Raw genomic sequence first — 25,792 nt, 5'->3', positions numbered from 1 at the left:
CCAAATAAACAATGCAAAGAAATCTAACTACTATATGTACATGTATTTACCATATTTATTATACACTGCAAGATGTATAAAAATTTTTCTCAAAACAATATAAAAATAATGCTATTTATTAAACGAACGCCCCTTATAAGCAGCTGAAAATGCAGTTGGAAAAACCCAATAACTAAACAATGAATGGAAAACTGGAAGATAAAACACTCATATGTTGAGAAAACGCATTAAAAGGTGTATGTATTTAATACGGCGGTCATCGATGACAATAGATAGAAGCGATGTATGGGGATGGCAAAAAATATTGAACTAGTAGAGAAGAAGTGTCTCCAAATCGAAAATCGGTGTGATTCGAATATGATGATAATCAAGCATACAAAACATTTACCCTAAAATACAAAACCACACACCTTCAAAATGTATGTGTGTGTCAGTGTTTTTCCATGTTTTTTTTAACAATAAAATAATTATATAACTGTTAAAAAGATGCATCTCTTGTGCGGCATTGGATAGTGAAAATAATGAAGGAAATATTTCCGAACTTCCTCCCACTAACAGAGCTACGGTTTCGCCGTGCGTGTCCGCTTCTTTCTGTAGAACGGACCCTGAAAGGGGTTGGTCAGTGTGATCCTCTCCCCATCGGCGAGCGTTTGCGGTAGGGGCATATTTTTCGTTTCCGGTAGAAACAGACTCGCGATACCACCGGCCGTCAGGGCGAGTCCCATAATTACCAACGGAATGGCAACGTTTTCCTTGCCCTGTGGAAGAATCGGGAATTAATTAGAAGAATTTCCTAGCCGACATGTGCACCTAGCACCTGTGAAAATCAATCGACTAACCGTGTAGTTCATCAGTGGTATTACGATCGGACCAAGCATACCAACCACGGAACAAAAGCTCATCCCCAAGCCACGTACAACGGTTGGATAGATTTCGGATGCAGTCAGTGGAACGACCACGAACGCGGACGAGACACCCATTTTCCCGATGCAGTAAAGAATGAGCGTTGTGGTGCGACCTATAAAGAAGAGGCAGAAGGAAGAAGCCACAATAAAATCGATAGGATAATGAACTCTTGAGCTGTGGGAAATTAGAAAGGTATTTAAATAGTGCTCCTCGTGGGAGCGTGCGTCACCAAGCGCGATGACTAATTGATAGAGCAGAAAATAGGGCTTCTTTGGAGAAGGGATAGTTGGTTTAAACTTAATGGATAGCGATTCAAAAAAGATAAGAAAATGTTATAAGCAATTTTTTGTACTCAGATAAGATTTTACGTTACAAGTTGACTGAGAGCAAATGTAGTCAAAAGGGTCCAAAACATAGATTTGAAAAAAAGGCACCCGTGGCTGATAAGGAAAACTGATCGTTCGAAGCTCGAAAATGTCCAACACATGCGATCATTCATTTTTACGACAAGTCTAGTCAAGTTTGTACAATTAGATAGAGGGATAGATGGTTTCACCTACCTTGCGGAACGATCGTTAGCGCACAGGCCAGCCCACCAATAACCATCGTCGTAAACAGCACACCCCGACGTCCGAACAGATTCAAGCTTGGCCACAGCACAATGTACGTCGGCAGCTCCACCAAACCGGCTAGAAAAAAGTTAAAAATCTCATCCCCACCGAGGGCCGGTGCGTAGTAGCTAAGTCCCACGTAAACGCTCGTGTTCGTTAGCCAAATGAACGCCACAAACGTTGTCTTCCGGCGCATCTGGGGCTTCGCGAACAGATGGCGCAGTCCAATTTCGTTCGCGTGTGAGTGTGCGGCCGGATCGGGTGCATCCTCGAGCGAAAGGGCCTTTATTCGTTCGTCCAGCAGCTGTCGATAGCCATCGTCGATCGTTTTTCCATTTACTCTGGAGAACGTGTGAAACGAAAATGGTTTCACAATTAGTTAGTTATCCCACGATATGAATGGGTGGTGGTGCGGTATACCTGGCCATTTTTAAAAGAATCCCTTTCGCCCGACTATACTTGCCTCGGGCTGCAAGCCAGCGGGGCGATTCGGGTATCAGTGTGTAGAAGAAGAAAAGCACCAGCAGTGGGACAGAAACAGCGATCGACAGGGATCGCCAGTCTCGTTCGTAGTACACAATCACCGACAGCAGTACCAACCCAACCGAGTACGCAATGTTGGAGATGATGGTGCAGAAATTGCGACGCCTTGGTTCTACCAGTTCGATTGCTGAAGAGAAGACGGATGTCGTTAAATAACTTTCCAGTAGAAGATCTTCCATCTCCCTGAAGACGACCTACCGAGCATATAAGGACTGGACAGGATGGCCGGTACGGTAAGTCCGACAACGATGCGTGTTACCAGCCATGATCCGTAGCTCCACATGGCCGCCCCAACTGCACCGGCCGTCACCTGTACCACCAGACAGAGAAAGAAGGACAGCTTGCGTCCCCAGTAATCCTGCATGTAGCCGAATCCTAAATTACCGATCAGGCCTGCCACACCGAACACCATCAGTGCTGTCGTGGTGTCAAAGTCACGATCACATACTAAATTCCACTACGAAGAAGAACAGCAGCTAGCGATCACAGCCCTCCCGGAAACACCTCTCCTCTTCGTACTCCGAAAACTCTTACCTCGGTTACTACGGTTGAGTTGAAGATCGATTGATCGTAGGTCCAACCGTGCCGGCAGGTGGTAATACCGTTCGGTGGTGGTAACTGTTCTAGTGACACATTCTCTCCACCGAGCGGCGACCGGAACAGGCCCGCAATTTCGGAATAGTTGCGCGAATACATGGAACATTTGGAGTATCCGATCGTCCCATCGAAATGGGGCAGCTGAGGTGAGCTAGTGGAAGTGGACAATCAAACTAATTAAATTAGTACAAAAAGGGGCATTAATTAACTGTGAGTTTTGTATATTTTCGGACAGGAAAGGTTCAATTATATGAGGTAATTGTGATGCGCTTTACCTTAAGTTTTTAAGCGTCGCCAACAAATGGCCACCGAGACCTTCGAATTCCGGCACTTTGCACCAATGGTTAGGTTTTGCTGCTATGAAAAGTTGACTGCAGAATGAAATAAATTACAACGAAAGCAGTTGCAATGATAATAATACTACGATTCAGTGAATGATTAATGATGTCAGAGGCCAGCTGGGGAGATATTAATTAATCAAAATGTTCCAATATGTCAAGAGAGAAGAGGGGATTTCCCTTATCAGCTAGAAGTTCATCGCGGCTGCCAAATCTGCTGCAATGTAGTAAAATTAATGGCCTATACACTCCAATATTGTAAAGAGAGCTGTTACCAGCTTACGATGGATTAGAATTGTAATTATGTTAACAAGCTTTAGGAATTTAAAATGGTCTAGAATTTAACTGTACTTAAACGTTCTTGAATCCGATGACATCATCACAAGGTTGTGCAAAGCAAATTGTACAATAGTGCTTACCTGTAAGCGTGAAAAGCGCACGGAAATGTAGCCGGAAACAACAGCACTCCTATAATGATCTTCTGATAAGCGCCAAACCCATCGCACATCTCCAGAATGGAATCAAAATCCATCGCAACCGATCGACTACTAGAGGGCCCACTAGAAAAAAAAACGAAATGCACGACGTACGATCCCCACTACACCAAGTCCATCAGTCTGCTACACATGCTGAAATGCTGATCGTGACTGAGCAACGGTTCTGATCGACGAACTTCAAAAGATCACTCTACACTGCTATCTACCCTCTATGCCGGGCAGGATATCTAGCATCTTCGGTTTAATGAATGCATTTATCTCATAGTGATTTGATGTGATTCGGACAGCCGGGTGGGACTACTCCTGACTGAAACCTGACCCGATTGTGCGGTTGTGGTAAACGGTGCAGTAAAAAATTAAGCTAATCATCGTAGACTGAGAGCAGGATTCATTTGATGTACTTGGTCGGTCGGGGAATTCATTTCCATATCGATCGTCAAACGGTGAACACACCCTGAACACGTGGCTTAGGTTGTTGGTGAAGCTTATAACGTATCTTATTTCATTTTAATCTGTTAAACGGAGCCTTTGGAGATTTAGTATTTGAATTTTCTTAATTGAATTGCATGAGTGGTGTGTAATTAAAAGTGGCTGTTCAAAACGCTTTAAATATGCAGTTTTACTTCTTCTTCTTGGCTTAATGACCTCTAAGGTCATGCCGGCCATCGACATGGCTTACTAGACTTCCCGATACCACATAGTTGGTTAGTCAATCCTCACTACGGGGGGACGATCCGGATGCAGTTTTTTTTTTTTTGATTTGAGAGACTTTGAGCGTAATCTTCATTCGTCTCTTGGATGCAGTTTTAAATGAGGTTTATCACCTACGAGCCATAATCGCAATGCGCCTTAAACAGCAGATGAGCTGCTGATTGCGCTATTAAACAGCATCTAAACAGCATATCGTGCTTTCAAATTGTTGTACATTTTGTTTGTTTACATACACGTATAATTTAATATAATAATAATCTGAATGTTCGTCCTTCAGCGAAGAACAATCAATCTCCTCAGTCGTGCTGCGACTTTGAACGTGAAGAACAGCTCTACAAAATTAGTTTCATTTGACCGGCACTAGATGATGTACTCTGAATAGTCTGCAACCCCCTCCGGTACGGTTTATCAAACAACGGTGGACCGCCTCATTATGTTGTTGGGCACGAAATTAGCTCTAATTGAATAAAGATTCGACGCTAAATTCGGACGCATTTATGTTAAATTAATAGCTGTGCAAAAGGCATTCAACAGCGCATTTTCTTATCTGCTTTCGGCGTAACGTTTAACGGCATCAGCAACAGAAAAATCAAAATAAATTACACATGTTAAGCACTTTCGACATATTTTTATGAATATAGAATTAATTTATTCAGCACAATCATAAAGAAGAACATGAAGTATTAGTTACTCAGCTTTCACAGATTCGTTCGTAAATTGTATATTGTGTGTGTTTGTGTTTGTTTGAGTTGTTCAACGAATTCGTTCAATAATACACAACAGGATATATAGATATATCGACTTTTAAACCTAATACACATTAAATTTCCCATTTCGATTCTTTTTTTACAACCCAACTGCTGAGTTTCCATGTGTGTCTGTGTGTGTGCGCGCGTGTGTGGCTAAGGCGTGCAGTGCCTGCGAGAAAGGTGATCACTTCTACCATCCCATTGGGTTGTTAGAGTTCGGCGCTCCGGGCGCACCTTGCGGCGGTTGCTGCTGATGCTGGGCACCGTACGCTCCTGGATACGTGCCATAATACGGTGGCGGTACCATAGTTGCCGGTGGAAATCCGGTGTAGGCTAAACGGATCAAAGTAAAGGGAGAAAAAACGGATTAATTATTTTTAGGTTTCAAGATCTTAAGCACTAAGCTCATGCTACATACCCGACGGATAAGGGAGTGTTCCGTAGGGATTGAAACCTTGCGGCATCGGTGGTGGTGCGTATCCGGTAAAACCACCACCCATCGCTGCCATATTTCCACCGTATGCCGCAGCCATCGGAATGCCTTGCATCTGCTGGGGATAGGGTGTTGGACCGGCGGCCGCTGCCGCTGCTGCTGGTGGAGCACTACTGCTTGGTGCCGACGAGCTGCTACCCAAATCGTTCATTGCCGTGGTGGACGTATGGTGCGTTGGAATAATCGGTGTCGCCGGAACCGCTTGACGGCTCGATTCGTGCGTCAAGTCCTTCATCAGCTCTTCCTTTTCGGTTTTGCGCGCAAAGCAATAATCGCTTATCTTGCTCTGGAAGACGAGCAGAATCTCCGTCAGCCCGTTGTAGAATGTTTCGCCCTCCTGCAGATAGCCCTGCAGCTCGGTAAACACGTCGTAGGCCGCGGCCAGCTCGGATAGCGTTCGATCGCGCTGATCAGTCGATACGCCCGATTCCGACACGAAACGTTCGTGTGCCTCACGTATCTCGGTCGATAGCACTTGCTGGCGGGCAACCGTTTCACCCACCTGCTCCTGCAGTGGACCGATCAGTTTGCCAATTTCGGACAGTGAAATGGCCGGTTCGTTAATGACACCCTCCGTTGAGAGCGCTCCGAGGAAACGTTCCTTCAGATCGATCGTGAGCGATTTTAGCTCCGCCTCGATACATTCCCGTTCCGCTTTCATCGTTTCGACCGATTCCATCAGCGTACGGAGTGCCTGTGCGGCGGATGAGTTGGACGCTTGGCTGCTGGCTCCGGCCCCGGCCGAGGGAATCTCCTTTGCAAGCTGATCAGTTGCCATCGACAGCAGCTCGAGTCCGTGCTTGTGAGTGGCAAACTTCTCGCGGATCACCTTATCCGCTGCGGTGGCGTTATTGATGATCGTACGATACTTCTCACCGTTCGCACGGAACGTTCCGGCCAATTTGTCGGAGGGGGTGCGCGTCCATCGATCCTTAAACTGGGCTCGCAACTGATTGTCCGAGTCACGCTCCTCGTCCAACATACGGAAGGCCTGTGTGAGAAATGGTAACAGTTGGTTTAAAAATGATTTGTACGTTTAAAACGGCCAATGGCATGCGTCTTTACCTCATCCAGAATTTCCTTGTTGCGCGTAAACAATTCCGGCAAACGTTCGATCAGTTCCTTCAGCTGCCGGATTCCACCCTTTTCCCTTACCGCGCTCGCTTTCTCCTGCAGCGAAGGTGGCAAACTGTCGCCCGTGGCCGTCACCTCAACGATGGCCGGTAGATTCAAGCTCGAAAGCAATCCGTTCAATGCCGTCGTTGCCTCGCGCAGTCGCATTATTTCCCCATTGACCAGTTCCGTTTTTCGACCTTCGCACGCCGCTAAAGCCTGATTAACCGCAACTGGTACCAGCGCGGTAAACAGATCCCTAAACTCTTCACTCAAGTGTGTTGCCATCGGGAGAACCTTCGCCAGCTGTGCCTTACCCGGGCTGGGTAGATTGTTAACATCCGGAATGATTTCGTTGTAAATGAAATCGTTGTCTTTCTTCGCGTCGGCCAAACTCTTCTGGGCACGCTGAGCGTACTCCTGGAACAGGGTGGGATTGGACGAACGGGACTGCGCCGTCTTGAACAGTTCGACCGCTTTCTGCAGCCGACTGATTTCCTCGCCGAACGCTTTGTTCGCTTGCGACACTTTACTGTGGTACAGCATGGTCAGCGCGTGCATCGCTGCCTGACGGCCAGCAACCTGCGGAATCCATTCCTTATCCCACAGTGGCCTCACACTGTCACGCTGCATCGATCGAAGCGTTTCTGAATAGAGTTCCTCGCACTGAGCGCACAGCTTCGCCACGACCAGATCCTTCATGTTGTCTTTAATCGCTTTGATGACGAACATTTCCTGAGCCTGCGCTAGCATCAGGTTGCCGAGTGCGGTCAAACTATCCTGTGACAGGTCGGGTGTTGGTTCACCCTGGATCGTAGCGGATGCAAGCGTCTTTAGAAACGTAAATATTGATGCACTTTGTTGGAACAGTTTCGCCGCTTGCTTTAATCCTTCATCGTTGTCGACGCTTTGGTTGCTGGCGACGGCACTCTGCAGTGCGGCCAGGTTAAATAATACACAAGTCCTTTCGTACCCGATCGAAGTAAGCGCTGCAAACAGAAACACAGGCACACAAAGAAAGCGTTAATGAATCAATTTAACAGAAATCATCGCCACTCCCTCCCTCTCCACCCCTGATCGTCACCCGCTCGAACCCCATCATCGCATACTCACTCAAGCTGATGCGACCACCGAAAATGGATCCCTTGTCAAATGCATCCTTCCACTTGAACGGCACCTGCAGCTCCTGTACCGGAATTTTCGACTCCAGCGCAGTTAGCTGGTCGTAGTAGCGATAGTTTAGCTCGAGACCCGATTCCTGCTTATCGAACACCTTCCAGACGGCTGTGTTGCGTAGTTGATTTAGCTCCGAAATAGCGTCATTGATGACGTTCAGCTGTTCCGGGGCCAGATTGCGATAGTTGCTCTGGACGAGCGTTTTCAGAGGCTTGGCTAGGTCCACCTCGGACGGTTTCTTCAGCGGTACGGACAGGAGACCCATCGTATGCTGTTCTAGGGAATGCGGTAAACCGGGGAGTGGGTGTTCCTCTTGATATAGTTCAGTCGTTGCAGCGACACGCGTAAAACGTTCGATGCTCGTGTTCTGGAACGCACTTTGTCCTATGCGGAAAATGTCTCACCCCCGAAAACTCTCTCCCAAGGCGTTTATTAGTAATGCTGGGTATGATTCACCCGAAACGTCCCTTTTTCTGTTCTTTTACCAGCTGTTTGACAGGTGACAAAACAAGCAGGTTTTTGACGTTTTCGGTTTGAATTACCCAGTTGATCAAAAACCTTATTTAGTTACTTGTTAAGCCGTGATACTATTTTAATTTTCCTTTCGTTTTTAGCTTGAAATGAAATTTAAAAATACAAAACAAGTATTAAAATGCATAAAGCATCTGCAAAATAACGACCCTGTTTCCCTTTTCTGGTCCACCTGCACCTATGTATTACCAAGCAGAGAACCGATTGGAAATTTTGAGAGGGGGAAGCAAAAAGGGATATTCTTCTGTCAGCTGATGGGCAGACTAACACAGCAAAGGGCAGGTAAACAACCGAAAAACCAAACGCCCAACACCCACCGATCGGGGCAGATAACGATCGTTTCAGTTTCGTCAGCATAGAGTGATTAGACACCAATCAGAGCACCAAAACGGACGGAACCACTAGAAGGGAAGATAATGAAGAGTCTTGTCGAACGTCCAACTGGATCATTTTATTGGTGGCTGCTTGCTACACTGTTTCTCCCGCTAGCGATACCGGGGCTAGTGTTCAAGTATCTGACGAGGATGAAAGAGAAACGGAACGCACGTAATTTGAACGGGAAGGTAAAGTTTCTAACGGCTTAAAAAAGAAATTTGTTGATTATTGATTGGTGTTTGATGTCACTTTTGTTCTTCTGCAGATCGTTCTCATTACGGGAGCAAGCTCTGGGTTGGGAGAAGCGTTGGCGCATAGTTTCTATCTGGCCGGCTGTAAAGTGGTGCTTGCCGCACGCCGCAAGGAAGAGCTGGAACGTGTCCGGAAGGATCTACTCGAGCTTCATGCGGTAGGTGCTTTTAAAAGCTCCCGTGAAAAGTTTATCCTTTCTAATGTTTTATTTTTGTTTCTATTTTTTCAGACCGTTCCAACACATCCACCAATCATACTAACGTTGGATCTTTCCGATCTAAACAGTATTACCGGTAAAGTGCAGAGCGTGCTGGAAATTCATGGTGCGATCGATATTCTGGTCAATAACGGTGGGATCAGTGTGCGGGGTGATGCCATCTCGACAGCAATCGATGTGGACATACGGATCATGCTAGTCAATTACTTTGGTACCGTTGCCATGACGAAGGCATGTCTGCCTTCGATGATTGCTCGTAAGGAAGGCCGCATCGTTTGCGTTTCTAGTGTGCAAGGAAAGTTTGCCATTCCACACCGTTCCGCGTACAGTGCATCGAAGCATGCGCTGCAAGCTTTTTGCGACAGTTTGCGCGCCGAAGTGGCAAAGGATAACATCAACGTGACACTAATTTCACCCGGATACATTAACACGGCCATGTCGATAAATGCGCTTACCGGTTCCGGTGCTACCTATGGCAGTAAGTATTGCTTCGAAGTTTTGTTTTGGATAGTTACTTAAAAAAATTGTTACAAATAGAAATGGACGCTGCTACTGCAAGTGGTGCATCGGCGGAGGACACAGCACGCAACATCCTGCGAGCGATCGTGCGCGATGAAAAGGATGTCATCATGGCACCGATTGCACCGCGGGCCGCTTACTGGTTGCGCCACCGGATGCCATCCGTTTACTTTTGGGTAATGAAAAAACGTGCGGAAAAGCTAAACTCCTCCTAAAAACACCAAAGAGACAACTAATCCTAGTACCTCCTCTTCTGTGCTTCGGGCTACGAGAGGATCAGCAACGTATCAGGGCATTATATTTTCGTTGTGCTACAATTATTTATAATATTGGCAGCTATTTTATTACACATTACACATACTCTTCTTTGCGTTACCTTTAATACTTCATATGGGCATTAAATAGCCACAGCATATAAAAACAACCAACCAAACCAAACGCTCCAATATGAATCAATTAAAGATAAGCCACAGTAAAGGTGAGAAACACAAACAAGCAGCTTGTTTGATTTGATAAAGAATCAATTTAACTGCCTACTGTTTGGAAAACAGTCCGAAAACAATTCACACTACGAATGACCTCTCCCGTGCGGTTGATAAGTCCTCCGCTTGGTGTATTAAATTGTGCACGGATTAAAGGTCACTGTTTATCGTGGGATCAGTATTCAGTACCGAATTGGTGATAATCGCAACATACAGTGGCTCTGACCTACCATGGAACAGCTAAAAATTAAGACGAAGCCGAGTGTTTGAAGCACATGTTAATAATTGTATTTGCGTCGTCACTTGTTAAGGCTTCAAAGCTCTTAACATCTATTAATAAAACCAATAGTAATTCCTTTGACGCGACTAATGAGCTGTGGCGCTATGTTCCCGGTATGAAGAGTGCTTCAAAAAATTACAAAGTCATGGTTGTTAACGCGTCTGTAGACACCATTAGAGATTATTGCGCCAGGGTGCCACAGACTAATCGGCCGGCGCGACAGGTGTTAATGACTCCCGAGAATTCCAGGTATTTTTTTTGGTTAATTTTTCAAGGTTGCATACGTCTTACCAAGTCATTTGGCCGTCCCTAGCAAGAAAACACATCGATCGTATCGCACAGGTTCAGATTTCCATAAAAATACCCTGGCCAATGTTCTTCTGTCTGGCATCCGGTCAAGAGTGCATGCTTCGTGCTTCTTCCTTTCCTGCTCCTTTGGCACTGTAACCTTGGGAAGGTACGAGCAGTGATTAGTTCATTTAAAAAATGGAAATATTTTGTACAATAAACATGACACGCGTACTAGTGTTGGGAAAAGCGAATCCGAATGAGGATACGAATCTTCGAATCCCAATCCTTGCAATGATTCGAATCTCAGAACCCAAATCCGTGTTTCGTCATCCGCCAGGCGTCCGGATCGAATCCTTCAATTAGGATCCAATATGAATTTCCTAGGTTTTTAATCTTCGAATCTTCCGAGCCCCAAATCTGTCAACACTAACGCCCACGCTTAGTATTTCATCAATCATTTCTATTTATTTATTCTGTTTTAAGATCAATTTCTTCTTAATCATTATTACATAAAACTCTCACACCGTATTTTATGTATTCCTATATGCGACGCTCCATGTTTTTTACAGCCACGGATGCCATGCGGGATCCATCAGACACAGATTGTCCGGATTGGTGGCCATATGCACGAATGCACTCATCCTATTCGCTTCCCCGCTATCGATGCGCGAAAGATTGTTCAGCCGGCCCATGATCGTACCGACGGCTTTGTTCACCGTCGTGATGATCGTTTCCGCATCGATGTCGATCGAAACGTTGTCCTGATCGGTGACCGTTGTTGCCGTAGCCGTAGGTGCTGCTCCACCCGAACCAGTGGTGCTCGTAGCGGACGGTGTGGTGGATGAGATGGTGGCACTGCTGGCCGCCGATGACGACGACTGATCGACAAGTACCTTTTCGTCGTTCAGTCGCTTCTTGTGGAACCAGATGATTTCATCCTTCAGGATCGCTTTCAGGATGGTCGTCAGCTTGAAGTTGGGCTGTATGAAGCAGCGTGCCGTAGCGACGGCCGAAGCCGTTAACGGTCCAGCCACACCGACCGATGACACAAACTCGACAATGTTTGGCGTCAACCGGAAGGGTACCGCTCGATTAACATCCAGAAATCCGGTACTATCATCCATCTCGAACCGGAAGTAGGAAACGTTCATTAGGCCCGAATCCTGATGCAGATAGATCATGTCCGGATTGAGCCGGGTGAGACAGAGGGCGTACTCAAGCAGACAGGAGAGGGCCAGCTGTAGGGTAAACATCTTCCGGAACTGCCAATAGTCGGTAGCGCACGGGAACGTCCGCACTGCCCAGTCTTTGAGGAGTGTTTTCGGTACCATTTGTGTTTGCGTTTCCTTTAGAATGTCACGCAGAATTACGTGATTAGTCGGTGATCCGCGAGCCTGTATCTTAGCGAGCCGATCGTAGTATCGTGTGATCGGTGCATCGTGCTCAATGTTTAGCTTGTTGCAGCACGTTTTGTACACTTCCAGCAGCGAGATGCTAGCCGGATTATCCTCCACCAAGCGCATCTGGGGCGAAACGGCCACAACGCGCGGTACGGTCAGGTAAAGGAAGCGGCGGGACGTTTCCTTACGCTTTACCAGATAAGAATTGAGCATACGAAGCAACTGTAGGAGCCGCTCTTCACGCCGTGAGTCGGCAATTCCCGTATCATTCACCACCAGGTAGGGATAGATTTTTCCATTCGTGCCACGGATGTAGAGCCTTCGGGCGGCTGTATTGTGCTTCTGGACAATGTCGACCCGTGGCATAAAGCGTGCGATGCGGATGTGATAGTGTGAATTTTTCGGTAGCAGCAGCTCGCCAGGTAGCTCGACTTCGGCCGTTTTTTGACTAAAGTTGGACAGGAAGCGACACTTCTCCTCGATCAGGAAAGATCTGTAAGGTGGGCCAGATAGGTCAAAGGATATTAGAGATTAAGTCAACAAGAAGAAGAAAAGCACACAAGAGCAATATTCACTTTGGCAGTTGCTTCGTTTTGGCTTCAAGGATTTTGATCCACATCTTCAGCTTCATGATCAAATTATGCAACTTGGTGGCACCGGGCTGCGAGAAATCAAAATCGCTCGTAAACTGTCCCTTCATCTTCTGGAACACGGGATCCTGTACGGTTGCTTGGGCACGCCGTGCCAACGATTCGGACGCGGCCGAAACGAATGTTGCCGAGACGGAGCTGGAAATGTTTTCTGTTTGGGTGGAAAAAGTTGGATAACATTAACAAGAAAGAACTTGAACAAAATCGTGTCCCTTGTCCTACCTATTCCGATGCCAAAAGTGGAGACAAGCTTCTTGATGAAATTAAGCGTATGTTGCGTGATCGTTGCCTCATTAACTGCGCCACGATTGTCGAACGCGATCACGTAGCACTTCGTTAAACCTTGGCGTAGCTGACGCAGTACTTCCTCGTACCAATTCTCTCGGAACCAAACCATCTGATCGATGATGCCCTCGAGCGAACTCAGCACAGTTGGGTGAATGTCACGCTGTAGATGCATAATCTTCGAACAGCGCCACATCGGTGGTGTGGCACGGATAGGTGTTGTCGTGGTGGCCGCCGCACCTGTTGGACCACCTTGTGCTGCTGCAGTAGTACCAGCAGGTCCAGCAGTTGTTCCTGTCGCACCGGTTGCGGATGTGGATGAAACATCCGAGGATGATGCTGTTCCGGATGCGGGAGTGGTCGCGGTCGGAGTTGTACCAGACACCGCAGAACCCTCCTTGGAAGCTTTTTGCACAATGGAAGCTTGCTGCTGTTGCTCGAGACTCTTGTATCGTTCCCGCTGCTCGATTTTAAGCGTGAGATACAGCGTCCGGATCGGGAAGTAAACGGCCTGCGGAAACATGCGACCAACCTGGCTGAGTAGATTCATTATCACATTACCCTCGTACTGCACCAAACTGCACAGAAGCTGCGGAATCCATGGAACCCATTGGCCAGGCGGTACGCCCACCGCATATTTGTCCAGCGCATCCAGCAGTGACGACTTATCATCATCGTACGACAGCAACCAAAGCACCTTGGCCAGGTACTTGCGCGATTTGCTCTCAATCTGGCTACGGCAAGCGTGCAGGAAGCACGTTACGGCCGACACACCGAGATGAATCTGGCGATAGTCTCGGGTGAAAATGTGCTCCAAATAATCGCCCCAGAAGGCCCACGCCTTGATGAGCGTGTCGTGCAGCTGTGTTGCCGCACTGAAGGCTTTGTTCGCTTCCTCGGAGCGTCCGGTTTGGGCCAACAGTAGTCCCTTGAGCGCGTAAAATTCGGCCGTCATTTCTTTCGAAAAGTATTCAAGATTGGTCGGTTCGATTACTTCCAACGCTTCGGACAGCTCGGCCCGGCTGGTGACAGACGCCATCTGGAGACAACATTTTACTTGTTGCCTTATTTTCTGGAATGAATAAACTGACTGTTAGCCGGAAGATAATTAACTTTCGTTACAGTGACCAAAAATACATCCTTACTTCTATAACCACCTACCCCGGGGTAGGTGATACATAGAACGAAGGCTACTACATACCTGGAAACAGTCCACAACCGGTACCGAAGGGATGGTGTAAATGCGGGACAACGAATCCTGACACACGCTGGTCAGATTTTGTTTCCGTGCAATCTTTCCGAAGTGGATAATCGTTTGCGCCGATGCATGCGCTCCCAGCATACATTGGGCATTCGGTTCGTTGTTGTGCTCGAGGTGCGATGTGATGATTTGGTAATGATGCTGCCGCCAGGTAAAGATATCGCTCCAATGAGATAAGTCGTCCGCAATTACCGGGAGCCGATTGCGCCACGTCTTTACGATCGCTTTCATGTCATGCAGTGAGGTGTTACGGTTCTGCAACAGTCCCTGGTGGATTTGGCTCGCTTCCTGAAGTTCCATAATTTGCTGTGAAGCTTGCAGAATCGGCAGATGGATGTGGGATACGATCGGTGGTAGACGGCGCCATTCGCGCATACAGTATGCTGATGCCATTTCCACGTAACGCTCCACCGATACGCTACCGTTGGTGTGCTGTGGATCTTCCTGGTTCAGGATGGCCAAATAACCACGGTACAGGTTAATCTTGTATCCGACCTGCTTCGGGCAGGATTGTTCCACTTTCAGCAGCGCTTGTTTCATCAAGTTCCAGTCCGGCACACGCCACGCACTGTCCATGATCAGGTACGTGTTCTTATCCCGACAAAGCTGCCCAAAGTCCATCAGTACGTCCCACTGGTTCAGTTCCTTCGCGCACCGTATCCAGTGATTCTCCCACAGCTGCATCTCACTGTTCATGTCCGTCGGTGTCTGGCCATTGCTTAGATCTTGCTTAAACCGCATCATGGCCGCATCATAAATGCTTTGCGCTTCCTCAAAATATCCCATCTGCTCGTGCGCAATGGCACGGCTCGTTTCGGCGTACTTTGCATACTTTTGCCACAACCCTGCCCACAGATCCTCTTCGTGCAGGGCCGAATACATCTGCGACAGTGGTTCGCGTACGATCGAACAATCGCGCATACCCTGATCGTCCTGATCGACACAGTCCGGCAGCAAATCCTTAACATTCGCCCAATCATCTGCCAGCGATTCCAGCATCAGCGTCATCCGATGCCAAAGATTGTGCGCACGGCCAAGATAGCCCATTAGGTTCGGTGGCATGTACACGGGCGGTTGACACTGTGCCAGCGCTTCCACGAACGTGTGCAATGCGCTCGGATTACAATCGCGTTGAATGATGTGAGCACCCGAGGCGAGGAATGGTATTATCTCACGATCGAGCGATTGCTGCTGAATTGGATCCAATATTTCCCACAGCTTGGGGAACATATCGAGCCATACCTTCTCCGCTAACTGTGTATCCATGTGGCAGAGTTGAGCCGTTGCGACGAGCAGCTGTTCGGTGCGCACTTTACGATTTGCTTCCATGAATTCGGCCTGCCGGCTGATCAATTTCGCAAGGGCCGCATGACGATTTGCAACGGGGCGTTCACTTTCTTCGTGGCGGGAAATGTTTGAGTCGACGCTCATGTCCATATCGAATGCGTCCTCCTTGTCTTCGATAGGATCGAACGAGTCGGTCGTATCGTTGGCAATCGTCGTGTAGATTACAAAGTGTTTGCGTTCTTCTGGATCGGCGAAGTTGATGACCTGAAGGGTAGATAGATATAATATCAAAAAATGCCTTAATTTTTTGTAAGATCGTCCAGGAAGCTCTTAATGCTTTCAATTTAATTCATTTTTTGTACCGTAATCTATACATCAGGGCTACAACTTATCCACCTGTTAGTATGTAGGATATGTCTGTACTTACCGATGATATGCTTGGGAGCAGATGATTTTCCACACTGTTCTGTATCTGTGTGGTAGTGTTGGCCGTCAGAATCAACAGCTCGATACACTGCTTGATCCAGTAATGCTGCCCAATCGAGTCCCACGAGTGTGAGCAAATGATGTACAGCAGTCGATCGTGTAGCCGACGGCGCATGGAGCCATCAAACACCTCGAAGAACTTGGCCCTTATGCGTGGCACAGGACAGCGCAATCCTGCTACAAATGCTGCCTCTAACTTCGATGTAAGCTCGGTCGCCTTCAGCACTTCATCACGATAGATGTAGTTAACCAGCTCGAGGAACTGTCCATTCAACTCCAAATCGTCCGCAAACCGTTTCTCCACATACTGCATCAGCTTCACGAGCAGAATTGCTTTTTCGCGCAGCGTCGGTGCTTGCTGCACCGTGACCGGTGTGTTTTTGTTACTCTTCATCCACTCCTCAATGATCTTCACGATCGCTTTGATCACCTTCGAATCGCTGCTCTTCTCGATCAGCCCGACCAAGATGGCACCGATAAACATTTTGCGCATTTCGACACTCATCACGACGACTCGATTCTTGACCAGATCAAGCGACACTACCAGCAGCTCGAGTGCGATTGAGCTTGTGTTGGCTACATCGCTTATTGATGCACCTGCACCAAGACCGCCCGCACCAACACCTCCAGCACCGACACCACCCGCTCCGCCTGCCCCACTGCCCACCATTCCGCCCGGACCGGAAGCTCCTCCAATGCCGCCCATAGCACCACCGAAGCCGGTCAAATGTTCCTTAGTTAAGCGGTTCAGCAACCGCATAAAGGGCGTTATGAGCTTATCGATGTAGCTGGGATTGTTGGAACAGGCAGCCTTAAGTGTCATGAGCGTACCAAACAGTGACGATGGGTTTGCTTGCGTTGTTTTATCGTAGTTCGCTAGCCCTTCGTAGATCATGCGTGAGATGGCGCTGTAGAGGATGTCGAGATCGTCATTCTTGTGCTGACTGTCCGACGGGAAAATTGCCATCAGCCGGGAGAGCAGTCCGTGCATAAGCTTTATGACGCGCGTATTCGAACAGGTGACACACGCAGATAGGCCACGCTGCAGCGGCTTCAAGGTGTTCAGGATTTGGTCTTTCTTTTGTACGCTTACAAGGAATGTGAGCAGCTCCAGCGCGGTACAGATATTGCCGATGCTGGACGGTTGCATATCCACATTCTGCAACACCTTATCCAACCAAGCGAGCTTCAGATCAACCGGTGTGTCCGGTTTTATTGCTAGCTTGAGTAGATTCACACAGCGCCGGGACAGATTGTCACCGGGCGTTAAGATGCTGGGCGCTCCGGGTGTTACTTCGTTAATCTGGCACGCTAGTCGGAACAGGAAGTTTAGAACCGTATCGAGCTGGGCCCGATCGATTGAACGATTCACACTGTCCGCTTTACTACCGGGAACAGCAGAGGACGCTGTGCTTGACGATGGTTGTGGATCCGCATCTCCTACGGCCTGCTTTTTCTTAACGCCACCCGCCATTCCATCCTCATCGATACCGGAAGCGGTACGTTTAACAGCGCCACTTGTTTGAAGCTTACTGGAACCATCGCCCTGTACCGTTGGATCCGTTCCTCCGGCGATACCCATTTCGCTCGTTTCATCGCCACCGGGTACATTGCTTCCTTCGAGACCACCGGCCGCTGCTGCTGCTGCAGCCGCTGCCGCTTCATCCGTTTCGTCCTTTACCCGTTGCATTTCCCACTTGATCACGACTTCCGCTAGTTCGATCGAGAGTTTGCGATACTCGGTGGATGAGTTGCCGACGTTGCCGAGCCGTTGCATAGAGTTTATCATCTGCTGCACGAGCTGATGTCTTACGGGGTAGTAGACTTTGTAGTGTCGCACTATCAGCTGCAGGATGTGGAAGAGCTGCTGCATTGAGTGACCTTCTTCCACGATAATCTTCTTCGTCCAGTGCGTTAGCATCGTGTTGCCGTCCTCCATGCGCAATGGCATTGCCGGCGTTAGCACTTCTAGGGCCTGCTGAACGACGCGTCTAGCTTCGACCGCGTGAGCTTTGAGTAGTGAATGGAACACTACAAAAAAAAAGACACGCGTTAGTGTTAAATTAAATAAATAAAATGGTGGGACAGAGTTATACGATCAAATAATATTGTCCTAATTTGAATAAGGACAAGGTCATAAAAAGGAAAGTTCTGATCGAGCATTTATCGAGCAAAGTATGCATTAAAAAAGTGACGAAAAATGTTCCAATTTTTACCTTGCAGCACGATACGCTTGTGAATGGCGAGCCGTGCAATGATGTGACTCAGCAACAAATGTCCATGATATCGTGCCGACGGATCGACACAATTTCTCGGCAACAGACAGGGCCACGCGAACGTCATCAGCCGTCGTAACTTATTACCTTCGCGCTTATTATTCGCATCACCATCGTGTATATGCGGAGATGCCTTTTCCACCAGCAAGCTAGCAAACTGCAGCAAAGCAATACGCACACAATCTTCATTTGCGAATGGTTTGTCCGGATCGATCACTTTGTTAATAAACACAGAAACCACATTGCTATCATCCTCCTGGTATGGAGCGGGCGGTGCACCGACCAGCTTGTTTCCTTCGCCCTTCTCGAAACTCAACGCAAAGCTTGGAATGATGATCATCATCAGGATTTTGGCCTTCAGATCCTGCGCCAGATCGGGACTGGGAAAGATTTCTACAAACTGGAAAAATGCTTTCCGCTTCCATTCGACGGTATAGCTTTGGCACACGGTGTTTTGTAGGAAATCACGCATAAATTGAAAGTCGGGCACAAAGCGTAGACACAGAGCACGTAAGAGTTGAAACAGCAGCAGAATCTCGTTCGTGTTGTAGGAAAAGTATTCAATCAGGATTTTCGCGATTAAGTGCCATAGATCGCATACCACCGATACTTGGCAGGTCTGGAAAGGTGAAAGAATTAAAAGGTTATAGGAATTAATAAGCATTAAAGGGATCTTTCCGACAATCTCACCTTATAAAGATCGTTCTTCCAAATGCTTTTCAGTACGGTAATAATCTCCACCTGGCTCGTAATCCACGGACCATCGAATTCTACCAGCGTGTGGATAATCAGCACTGCCTGGTGTTGCGATTCATAACGCTCTTCGAATGGTTTCGACACGCTCGATGATTCCGAGTTCAGAAGGATGAGCTGCGTCAGTCGAGCTCCCTTCAACTGTGCCGCATTACGGAACGATGCACCGTCCTTGTGGCGCAGCAGGAAGATTGTGAATCGATTCCACTGTGCATCCTTCATTACTGCGTCCGTCAGAAGCAACTCGATCGTTTCCTTCGGATAGCGCAGTAAGAATTTAACCAGCGCTGGACGATACGGTGATGATGGTTCGACCTACAAAAAAAGTTTTTCTCATTACGTTTGAATCACCTTTTTTGTTGGTGCGGCTTTGTGGCACGATTTAACTCACCATTAAGCTCTTCTCTGCTTGCAGTATAAGCTTGCACAAACTCTCAATAAATTTAGGCGAAGCGGCCGGAATTTGCTGGAAGATACCGAGTATGGTAACGATCTTCTTTTCCATCTCGCTCGTCTTGGAAGTCGCCAAAAAGTTGCCCTGGTTGCTGGTAATTGTCACCTCCAGCATCTTGCGCAGTATTTGCAGCAATGAATCGCACAGCTTCTCGTTGAACATGGCCGGGAATAGCTGGGTCAGGTAGGAAAGGCGCCTTGTGCCACTCAGCGTAAGATTACGGTAATCACCAAGCATTAGCAACAGCGGCCGTATAACCGTGTGGATCTTGAAACGAATAAAATTAATAGATATTAATTTAAATCAAAGAAAGGAAGACAAATGCATCGTTTAGCAGTTTTGTTTACCGTTTCTTTGCTGACGTTACAGCCCTGCAGGAAATTTTTCATGCAATGAAATGCCGCTTCCTGCAGTTCGGCATTATTCTTTTCCAATCCCTTAAACAGGATGGCAAATATCTTATCCCGGCATCCGTTCGGTATGTAGTGGCAGGCGGCTAGTGCATTCAGGGCGCTTTTACGCAACGGTACCAGATTTGTGACCGTTTTGTAGCATTCCAGCTTGTTGAGAGTTGCATCTTCCGCATCGGAGAGTGTTAATACTTCGTGGTAAAACACTTTGTGCGTCAACACGTTGAGATCTGGCGAATTATTAAATGTTGAACCATTTAGTACTATTTTACAGGAACTGTTATCAGGATAGAAGGAGATGATTTTTTGCCATATGAATTAAACACACTTACCAATAGTAAATAGCCGCGGTTCAAGCGTGGTACAGAAGGTGTTACCATCCATCAAACCAATCTGGGCACTAGCAGGTTGATGACGTAACAGATGTTTCTTGGGCGGTATCATATCTACCAGCACTTCTCGGTGAGGATCCATTACTTCCGTTACCGTTTTCTCCTGCAGTTCGGCAATCAGTCGTAGTGAGGACATTGCCTAAAAAAAAAAATGGAAAGCAAACAATAATTTTAAGTCATTTAATTTGTTTTAAAATCAATAATAATCTCATAATTCCTTACCGTTTCGCGAACCAGTGTGTGTGGGCTCGTCACTTGCCGCACCAGCTCGTGTATGACGTCGTGCATTGCTTTCTTCTGCGTTGCTAGCAACTCCTCGTTCTTGCAATCTTTCTCCAGCGGTTTCATGCAGATGCGCAACATTTTCTCCAGGAACGTACGGGCCATATCGATCGCTCCACTCGAAACTTCCCCAGTTAGGTCCATGATGATAAACATGAACGCTTTCAGGAAGACGAACGTATGCTGATACAACCATCTCATAGCCATATTTTGGTACAGGAATTTCAGCGCAATACAGCCACCCATTTTCGAGTACCATGGACGTTCGTAGCACAACGCAGCCATCTTCTCGCCGAGATAGTTCATTAACGGCAAACGGCAGGCCCGTTCCTTCGAACCCATAATGTTTGTTGCCGTTTCGAGTATCAACACCATCGCCAGATTGCCCGGTTTGCATAGTTCCTTCTCTTCGTGGCCCATTATTTCAGCCAGCGCATCGATCAGTACGAGCGGATCCATTCCCACGCTATACCACTGGAAGTGTTTGAGCAACGGGAATGGTCCAGCTTGCTGAGCAATCGCAACCATCGTGTAGTGCCGAACGACGGCAACCATCGTGGGCAGGACAGAGCCGCGCAATTCTTTGGTAGCGGCAGCGACAAACATTCCCGTAAGTGCCGTTTGATGTGTCATTCGGGCCCGCTTATCCGGTGCGATGTAGTTTGCCACGTTCGGTGCGCATTGAATGTTGTTCTCGGTAAAGCTGGGATGCATGAACAATTTCTGGAGCGTATGCTTATCATCGTCGAGCGTGATCGAAGCGGCTAAGTAGCAACGAATCACTTCCCAGCTCTGTCGCCAGTAGAATGGATCGGTTGTGCTACACTTCAGAGCGTTAAAGGCGGTCTCGATGACTTTATCGACCGCAAAGTTGATCGGATTTCGATGATCTTGGAAGTAGGCTACCACAGCCGGGGGTGACTGATCGTTCTCTTGATACTTGAGCTTCTGGGGTTCGATCATCATCTTACGATTACCGCCACCGAATTTACCCAGCACGCGGAACGCAACTATCGCCGCACTGTCCTGGTTGCGAAGCGTTCGCCACAGTGCCTGCATCAGATCGGCCCGGACCGGTTGGATGTGATCGTACAGGAAATCGGGCTGTAGATTATCCACGCAAAGCTCAAGCGTTCGTAAGCCCTGTAGGTGAAATACGATTCAAAAGAGTAATTAATTTATCCGTTACATTGCTTCCATACAAATAATCTTCGCCTTACCTGACTGATAAGCGTATGGGATCCATTTAGCGCTGACACGAGCGGATCCATCAGCATTGGTAGATATGGAAGCAGGGAGGATAAGCGCACTGGTACTGTGAGACAAAGCTCCACAAATAGATCCTTCATGTGCTGCTTGTGGAATCCACTTTGTAGTCGGTTTAATCCTTCCAGCAAGTTGGGCAGCAGGGGCAAAAACTCTTGATACAACAAATCGTGCGATCCACCACCGATCGAACGGAACAGGGCGCGCAACAGCAGGAAATAGTTGTACGGTTCCTTAGCTGTCATGGCAAGCTCCATCGAACGGTTAACGATGTTGTGCAGGTGGGGACGTAGCATGTGTTCGTTTTCTGCTGCAAATAGGCTAACGCTTCCAAACACTAGCTTAAATAGGCGTAGGTATAGGTTCGATCGCTCGATGTTTGATCCCATTTCGTCCATACGCTCTAGCAAATATTCCACTAGAACTGTTGCAAACAGGGGGGATGTTTTTGGGTTGGCCAGGAAAGAATTTGCGATAACCTGTAGGGTGGTGTTTTTGTACAGTCGATCCACCATAAAGTCGATGGTGGCGCTAAAAATTTCCTGGAAGTTTTGCGGATCCATCGTGAGGAACTGTAAATTAAGGGTGGAGAAAAGTTATAGATTATTCTCAAAAATCCATTGATTATTTACATTTGTTACTCACCACTCCGCTAAAGTGTTCCAACACTTCCTTCTCCTCCTTGGTGCGGGGCATCTGCAACGTTTGCTTCTGCACCGGGATGGACTGTCCCACTCCCATTACGGCGCCCGGAATGTTGATCGTGTAGATATCGAGCGCTTCCAGTGCCCAGTGGAACAGATCGATGAAGATGAGTATTTCGCTTGGATTGAAAATTTTCGTCGGACCAGAGTACTCGTTTGCGTTGACCGATTTCGGCGAAGGACAGTTCCACGTAACTGCTTTCACACCGCAAACAAGCGTTTTAATTAGGCTACGATACTCCGACACATTGAGTGTGGTTGGAACGGGCAAACCGATGCTTGTAGCTTTCTGTCCCGAACCATCTATTGAGCCATCCGTCGTTGTGCAGCCACCGAGTAAATCTCGGGCACCGGTTTCATTTTGCCCTGGAATAGTGCCTCCCATCTCGGATGGTTTCGCTTTCCTGCCATGGGAAATTAAATGAATTAGCCAGAGTGTAGCATCGAAAGCCGAACGTAATACGTACCACTTCTGCATCAACTGTGGTAGCTGCACTTTGGAAATGGTTTGAAATTTGATCGTAAATATACGCAGCATTGTGATCAGGAGATCACGCGCGACTACCGGTTCGACTTCGCTCTTCACCCGAATGCAATCGACCAGATTGAGCAACAGTTTGCAGGACATCGTTTGAATGCTGGTAGGCAACGATTCGTCGTGTATGTTTTTGGCAAACAGATGGACCGCTTTTGAGAGGGCCTGCAAACTTAGCTGCTGTCGAATGTGGTGCACCAGGTCGGCCAGGGTCGAGTATGCGAGGGGACGTAAATTTTCATGCGTTGTCCAACCCTTTCCGAGCAGCACATCGTCGTCGAACAACTTCTCGATCATCGGTACGAAGTCTGGAGAGAGAGTAAAACATATTTTTTAAGAGAGTGTAGTAAAAGATGCACCAAGCGTAAAATACGTACGATTGCGAAACTCAGTCTGAAGAATATGACGCGATGCAACGAGAAGTTCCTTCCGCGAGCTAGCCACCTCCTTCGGGCAGCTTTCCAACAGATTGATCATACCCTTCACCATCGTTGAAGCGTGTGTATGTACCGCGTCCGGGAACAGCCGCAGAATGTAGGCGGAAAAGGTGAGCGTTTTAATTTGAGCTCCCATAAAATCCACATACGTTTCTTTGTTGAATCCGGGCGAGTTTCTAGAGGAATAAAATGGAATTTAGAAAATAGCAATCCCGAGTGCGAAGGTATTGTTCTACTCACTTGTGCGCTAGCGATGGCTGCAAGCTGATGGTGCTCATGACCAGTGGTATGAAATCGGCCACTTCTTGGTGAAGATTTTGCTTGTAAATTTGGTACAGCAGTACCACTATAATAGGAAGCTCGTGAAGAACCTTTAGTGAGTTAATACCCTTTGGTATGAGATTGTACTGGAGTGCGAGAAAAGAGTGACAATAACAATTAAAACGAAGAAAAACGCAAAAAGCTTTTGCAAGCATGCTTACCGAAGCGGTGGTCGTTTTACCGTCGGCCGTTTTTTTCTCCAACTGAATGGGCGTCATGGTGAAAATGTCCGGCAGTAGTGTCTCAAAGTTGAGCTCCTTCAGATCCTTCACCTTGATTGGTTGCCGTGGTTCGAACATAACGTTCATGTGCTTCGGCAACTCGGTAAAGATTTTCTTAAGGTACGCTACGAAGTCATGAATTTCGGTATGAAACGGTGGCCTGTACTGTTTGTGAATGTCCACGATTATGCGAAGGCATACGAGCACGTTCTCTTCGTTTTCTGTGTAGAGCAGCTTTATCATAAGGATGATGATGGACTTCACAAAGGGACGAACGAGCTCACTTTGCGGTAACCGGTGTATCATTTCCAGTATCAACTTGCGTACCTAAAAGAAAGCAAAAACAATGTGTAAATTATGCCCATTAAAAGGTACCTTATACAACTTGCTTACCTGCTGCATATTTAGCTCCGATATGAACATCGGTTCTCCCTCCTGGAGCACCTTAAGGAACACACGCATTGCATGCTCGAGGAAGTTCTGATAACCACTGGACTGTGTGATGATCTCGAAGCTCTCGCTTAGCTCTTGCGCTGCTTTCAACTTCAGCTCATCCTTCGAGCCGGCGTCCCCCAGCATCGTCACAAAGCTGCGGAATTGACTTATCTGTGTAGGTTCCAAAAATTGTTGTGTTCCGGCCTGGGCGGCCGTACCGGCTGGGTAACTCGCTGCCATAATGATGCCGAACCAGGTCGCTTTTCATCGAACAAAACAAACGCGCCCTGTTTTTTTTCTCTTCTTCGAACCGATTGCCGCAGCAAGCGCTTGTGTTTGAGGAGGGTTGGGGGGGGATAGGGAAGCAACCAATTGTTTTCAGCGATTTTAGCGTGCTTCGTAGGATGAATAACGCATTGTTATGGCGTTAAATTGTAGTTTGTTCATAACACTAGACACTCCGATAGAAGTTGAATGATTTAAAAGCGAATAAATGCGAATTTTATTAGGAATTTTGTGTATCGTCTTCTAAGCACGCTTTTCTACACACATAAACACTCGTTTTTCACTCGGCGTCAAAGTAGGCGGCTTGGGCAGCTGTCACGGATGTGTAGACTAGCGGGTTGAGATCTTCATTGGGTTTTTGTTTACCTATGAAAGCGACTGTTAGGTAGAAATTTGTAGGAGAAAATTTAGAGTGCTAATTTGTTCTCCGGTTGAATTGTGTGTATTATTATTAATAATAGATTCAAAATGCGTATTAATTTCATATCAAACATTACAGACACATTGGACAAAAAAAGCATGATGAATTAATAAATATAATACTATGAAAAATGATTGGCAAACACAGCTGAAAAGTAGCCTAAAATAATCAGGATGATGAAATCATCACTTTGTTTCTGTTACTTTTTAAAATACTCTCTTTAGCATATGATGTGGTATCTCGCACTGTGCCTTGCATGGGTCTGTATGGGAAATAAACTATCAACACTCTAAACGACCGGGTATCTCAGCGTCGTGCCTTCAAACGCCCGTAAATAGCCCTACACCGAATAACCAGAGCGCGCTTGTTTTTCGAGAGCAACACGTTACAAGCTCACTATACCAGAGATCCACCATACCAGAAGAAAAGCTTACTCGCGCAAAAATCATGATGAGACTGTGTGTCGATGTGTTGTCAACAACGCTTTACCTTCGCTAGTGTTTGTGCGTGTGTGATAGAGCACACGGAATCATGCCGTAGAAGCGTTCTC

The 25,792-nt window shown here is 47.2% G+C and overlaps 5 protein-coding genes across 5 annotated transcripts in view; 2 read left to right on the top strand and 3 right to left on the bottom strand.

Moving 5' to 3' along the window:
* Positions 1–25,792, top strand: part of LOC126562725 (protein lifeguard 1-like) — a 195,583-nt gene that overhangs the window by 7,382 nt on the left and 162,409 nt on the right. The gene's annotated exons all lie outside the window — the stretch shown is intronic.
* On the bottom strand, positions 561–3,527 carry LOC126561130 (beta-alanine transporter). The gene is made up of 8 exons (XM_050217075.1): positions 3,415–3,527; positions 2,933–3,028; positions 2,595–2,808; positions 2,259–2,517; positions 1,938–2,187; positions 1,467–1,858; positions 840–1,018; positions 561–758 (listed from the first exon to the last, which is right to left on the bottom strand). Exons 1-8 carry the CDS (start codon positions 3,525–3,527, stop codon positions 561–563), a joined length of 1,701 nt encoding a protein of 566 aa, XP_050073032.1.
* Positions 5,143–8,018, bottom strand: LOC126561621 (programmed cell death 6-interacting protein). The gene is made up of 4 exons (XM_050217880.1): positions 7,672–8,018; positions 6,511–7,547; positions 5,371–6,436; positions 5,143–5,285 (listed from the first exon to the last, which is right to left on the bottom strand). The coding sequence occupies exons 1-4, from the start codon at positions 7,997–7,999 to the stop codon at positions 5,143–5,145; spliced, it is 2,574 nt and encodes an 857-aa protein (XP_050073837.1). The 5' UTR covers positions 8,000–8,018.
* Positions 8,669–9,843, top strand: LOC126562637 (dehydrogenase/reductase SDR family protein 7-like). Its single transcript, XM_050219193.1, has 4 exons — positions 8,669–8,828; positions 8,906–9,049; positions 9,122–9,587; positions 9,647–9,843. Exons 1-4 carry the CDS (start codon positions 8,682–8,684, stop codon positions 9,841–9,843), a joined length of 954 nt encoding a protein of 317 aa, XP_050075150.1. The 5' UTR covers positions 8,669–8,681.
* On the bottom strand, positions 11,245–24,780 carry LOC126561237 (transcription-associated protein 1). The gene is made up of 18 exons (XM_050217188.1): positions 24,495–24,780; positions 24,042–24,428; positions 23,800–23,966; positions 23,500–23,735; positions 23,055–23,430; positions 22,529–22,991; positions 21,838–22,455; positions 20,558–21,760; positions 20,276–20,474; positions 19,881–20,173; positions 19,471–19,800; positions 19,017–19,394; positions 18,267–18,945; positions 15,992–18,081; positions 14,218–15,828; positions 12,954–14,088; positions 12,657–12,882; positions 11,245–12,574 (listed from the first exon to the last, which is right to left on the bottom strand). Exons 1-18 carry the CDS (start codon positions 24,774–24,776, stop codon positions 11,245–11,247), a joined length of 12,003 nt encoding a protein of 4,000 aa, XP_050073145.1. The 5' UTR covers positions 24,777–24,780.

The sequence above is a fragment of the Anopheles maculipalpis genome, chromosome 3RL (genome assembly GCF_943734695.1).
Source record: "Anopheles maculipalpis chromosome 3RL, idAnoMacuDA_375_x, whole genome shotgun sequence".
Lineage (NCBI taxonomy): Eukaryota > Metazoa > Arthropoda > Insecta > Diptera > Culicidae > Anopheles > Anopheles maculipalpis.
This window is presented reverse-complemented; position numbering and strand designations above follow the sequence as displayed.

What these genes read in the sequence shown, in the direction of transcription:
- LOC126561130 (XM_050217075.1), bottom strand. Translation starts at nt 3,527, where the DNA reads ATGGATTTTGATTCCATTCTGGAGATGTGCGATGGGTTTGGCGCTTAT. An exon ending in TGCGCTTTTCACGCTTACAG is followed by an intron (nt 3,029 to 3,414) that starts GTAAGCACTATT and finishes TTCATTCTGCAG; the next exon opens with TCAACTTTTCATAGCAGCAA. An exon ending in ACTCAACCGTAGTAACCGAG is followed by an intron (nt 2,518 to 2,594) that starts GTAAGAGTTTTC and finishes TCTTCTTCGTAG; the next exon opens with TGGAATTTAGTATGTGATCG.
- LOC126561621 (XM_050217880.1), bottom strand. Translation starts at nt 7,999, where the DNA reads ATGGGTCTCCTGTCCGTACCGCTGAAGAAACCGTCCGAGGTGGACCTA. An exon ending in CGGTGGTCGCATCAGCTTGA is followed by an intron (nt 7,548 to 7,671) that starts GTGAGTATGCGA and finishes TTCTGTTTGCAG; the next exon opens with CGCTTACTTCGATCGGGTAC. An exon ending in ACAAGGAAATTCTGGATGAG is followed by an intron (nt 6,437 to 6,510) that starts GTAAAGACGCAT and finishes TTTCTCACACAG; the next exon opens with GCCTTCCGTATGTTGGACGA.
- LOC126562637 (XM_050219193.1), top strand. Translation starts at nt 8,682, where the DNA reads ATGAAGAGTCTTGTCGAACGTCCAACTGGATCATTTTATTGGTGGCTG. An exon ending in CACGTAATTTGAACGGGAAG is followed by an intron (nt 8,829 to 8,905) that starts GTAAAGTTTCTA and finishes GTTCTTCTGCAG; the next exon opens with ATCGTTCTCATTACGGGAGC. An exon ending in TTCCGGTGCTACCTATGGCA is followed by an intron (nt 9,588 to 9,646) that starts GTAAGTATTGCT and finishes TGTTACAAATAG; the next exon opens with AAATGGACGCTGCTACTGCA.
- LOC126561237 (XM_050217188.1), bottom strand. Translation starts at nt 24,776, where the DNA reads ATGGCAGCGAGTTACCCAGCCGGTACGGCCGCCCAGGCCGGAACACAA. An exon ending in GTAAAACGACCACCGCTTCG is followed by an intron (nt 23,967 to 24,041) that starts GTAAGCATGCTT and finishes CTCGCACTCCAG; the next exon opens with TACAATCTCATACCAAAGGG. An exon ending in CAGCCATCGCTAGCGCACAA is followed by an intron (nt 23,736 to 23,799) that starts GTGAGTAGAACA and finishes TTATTCCTCTAG; the next exon opens with AAACTCGCCCGGATTCAACA.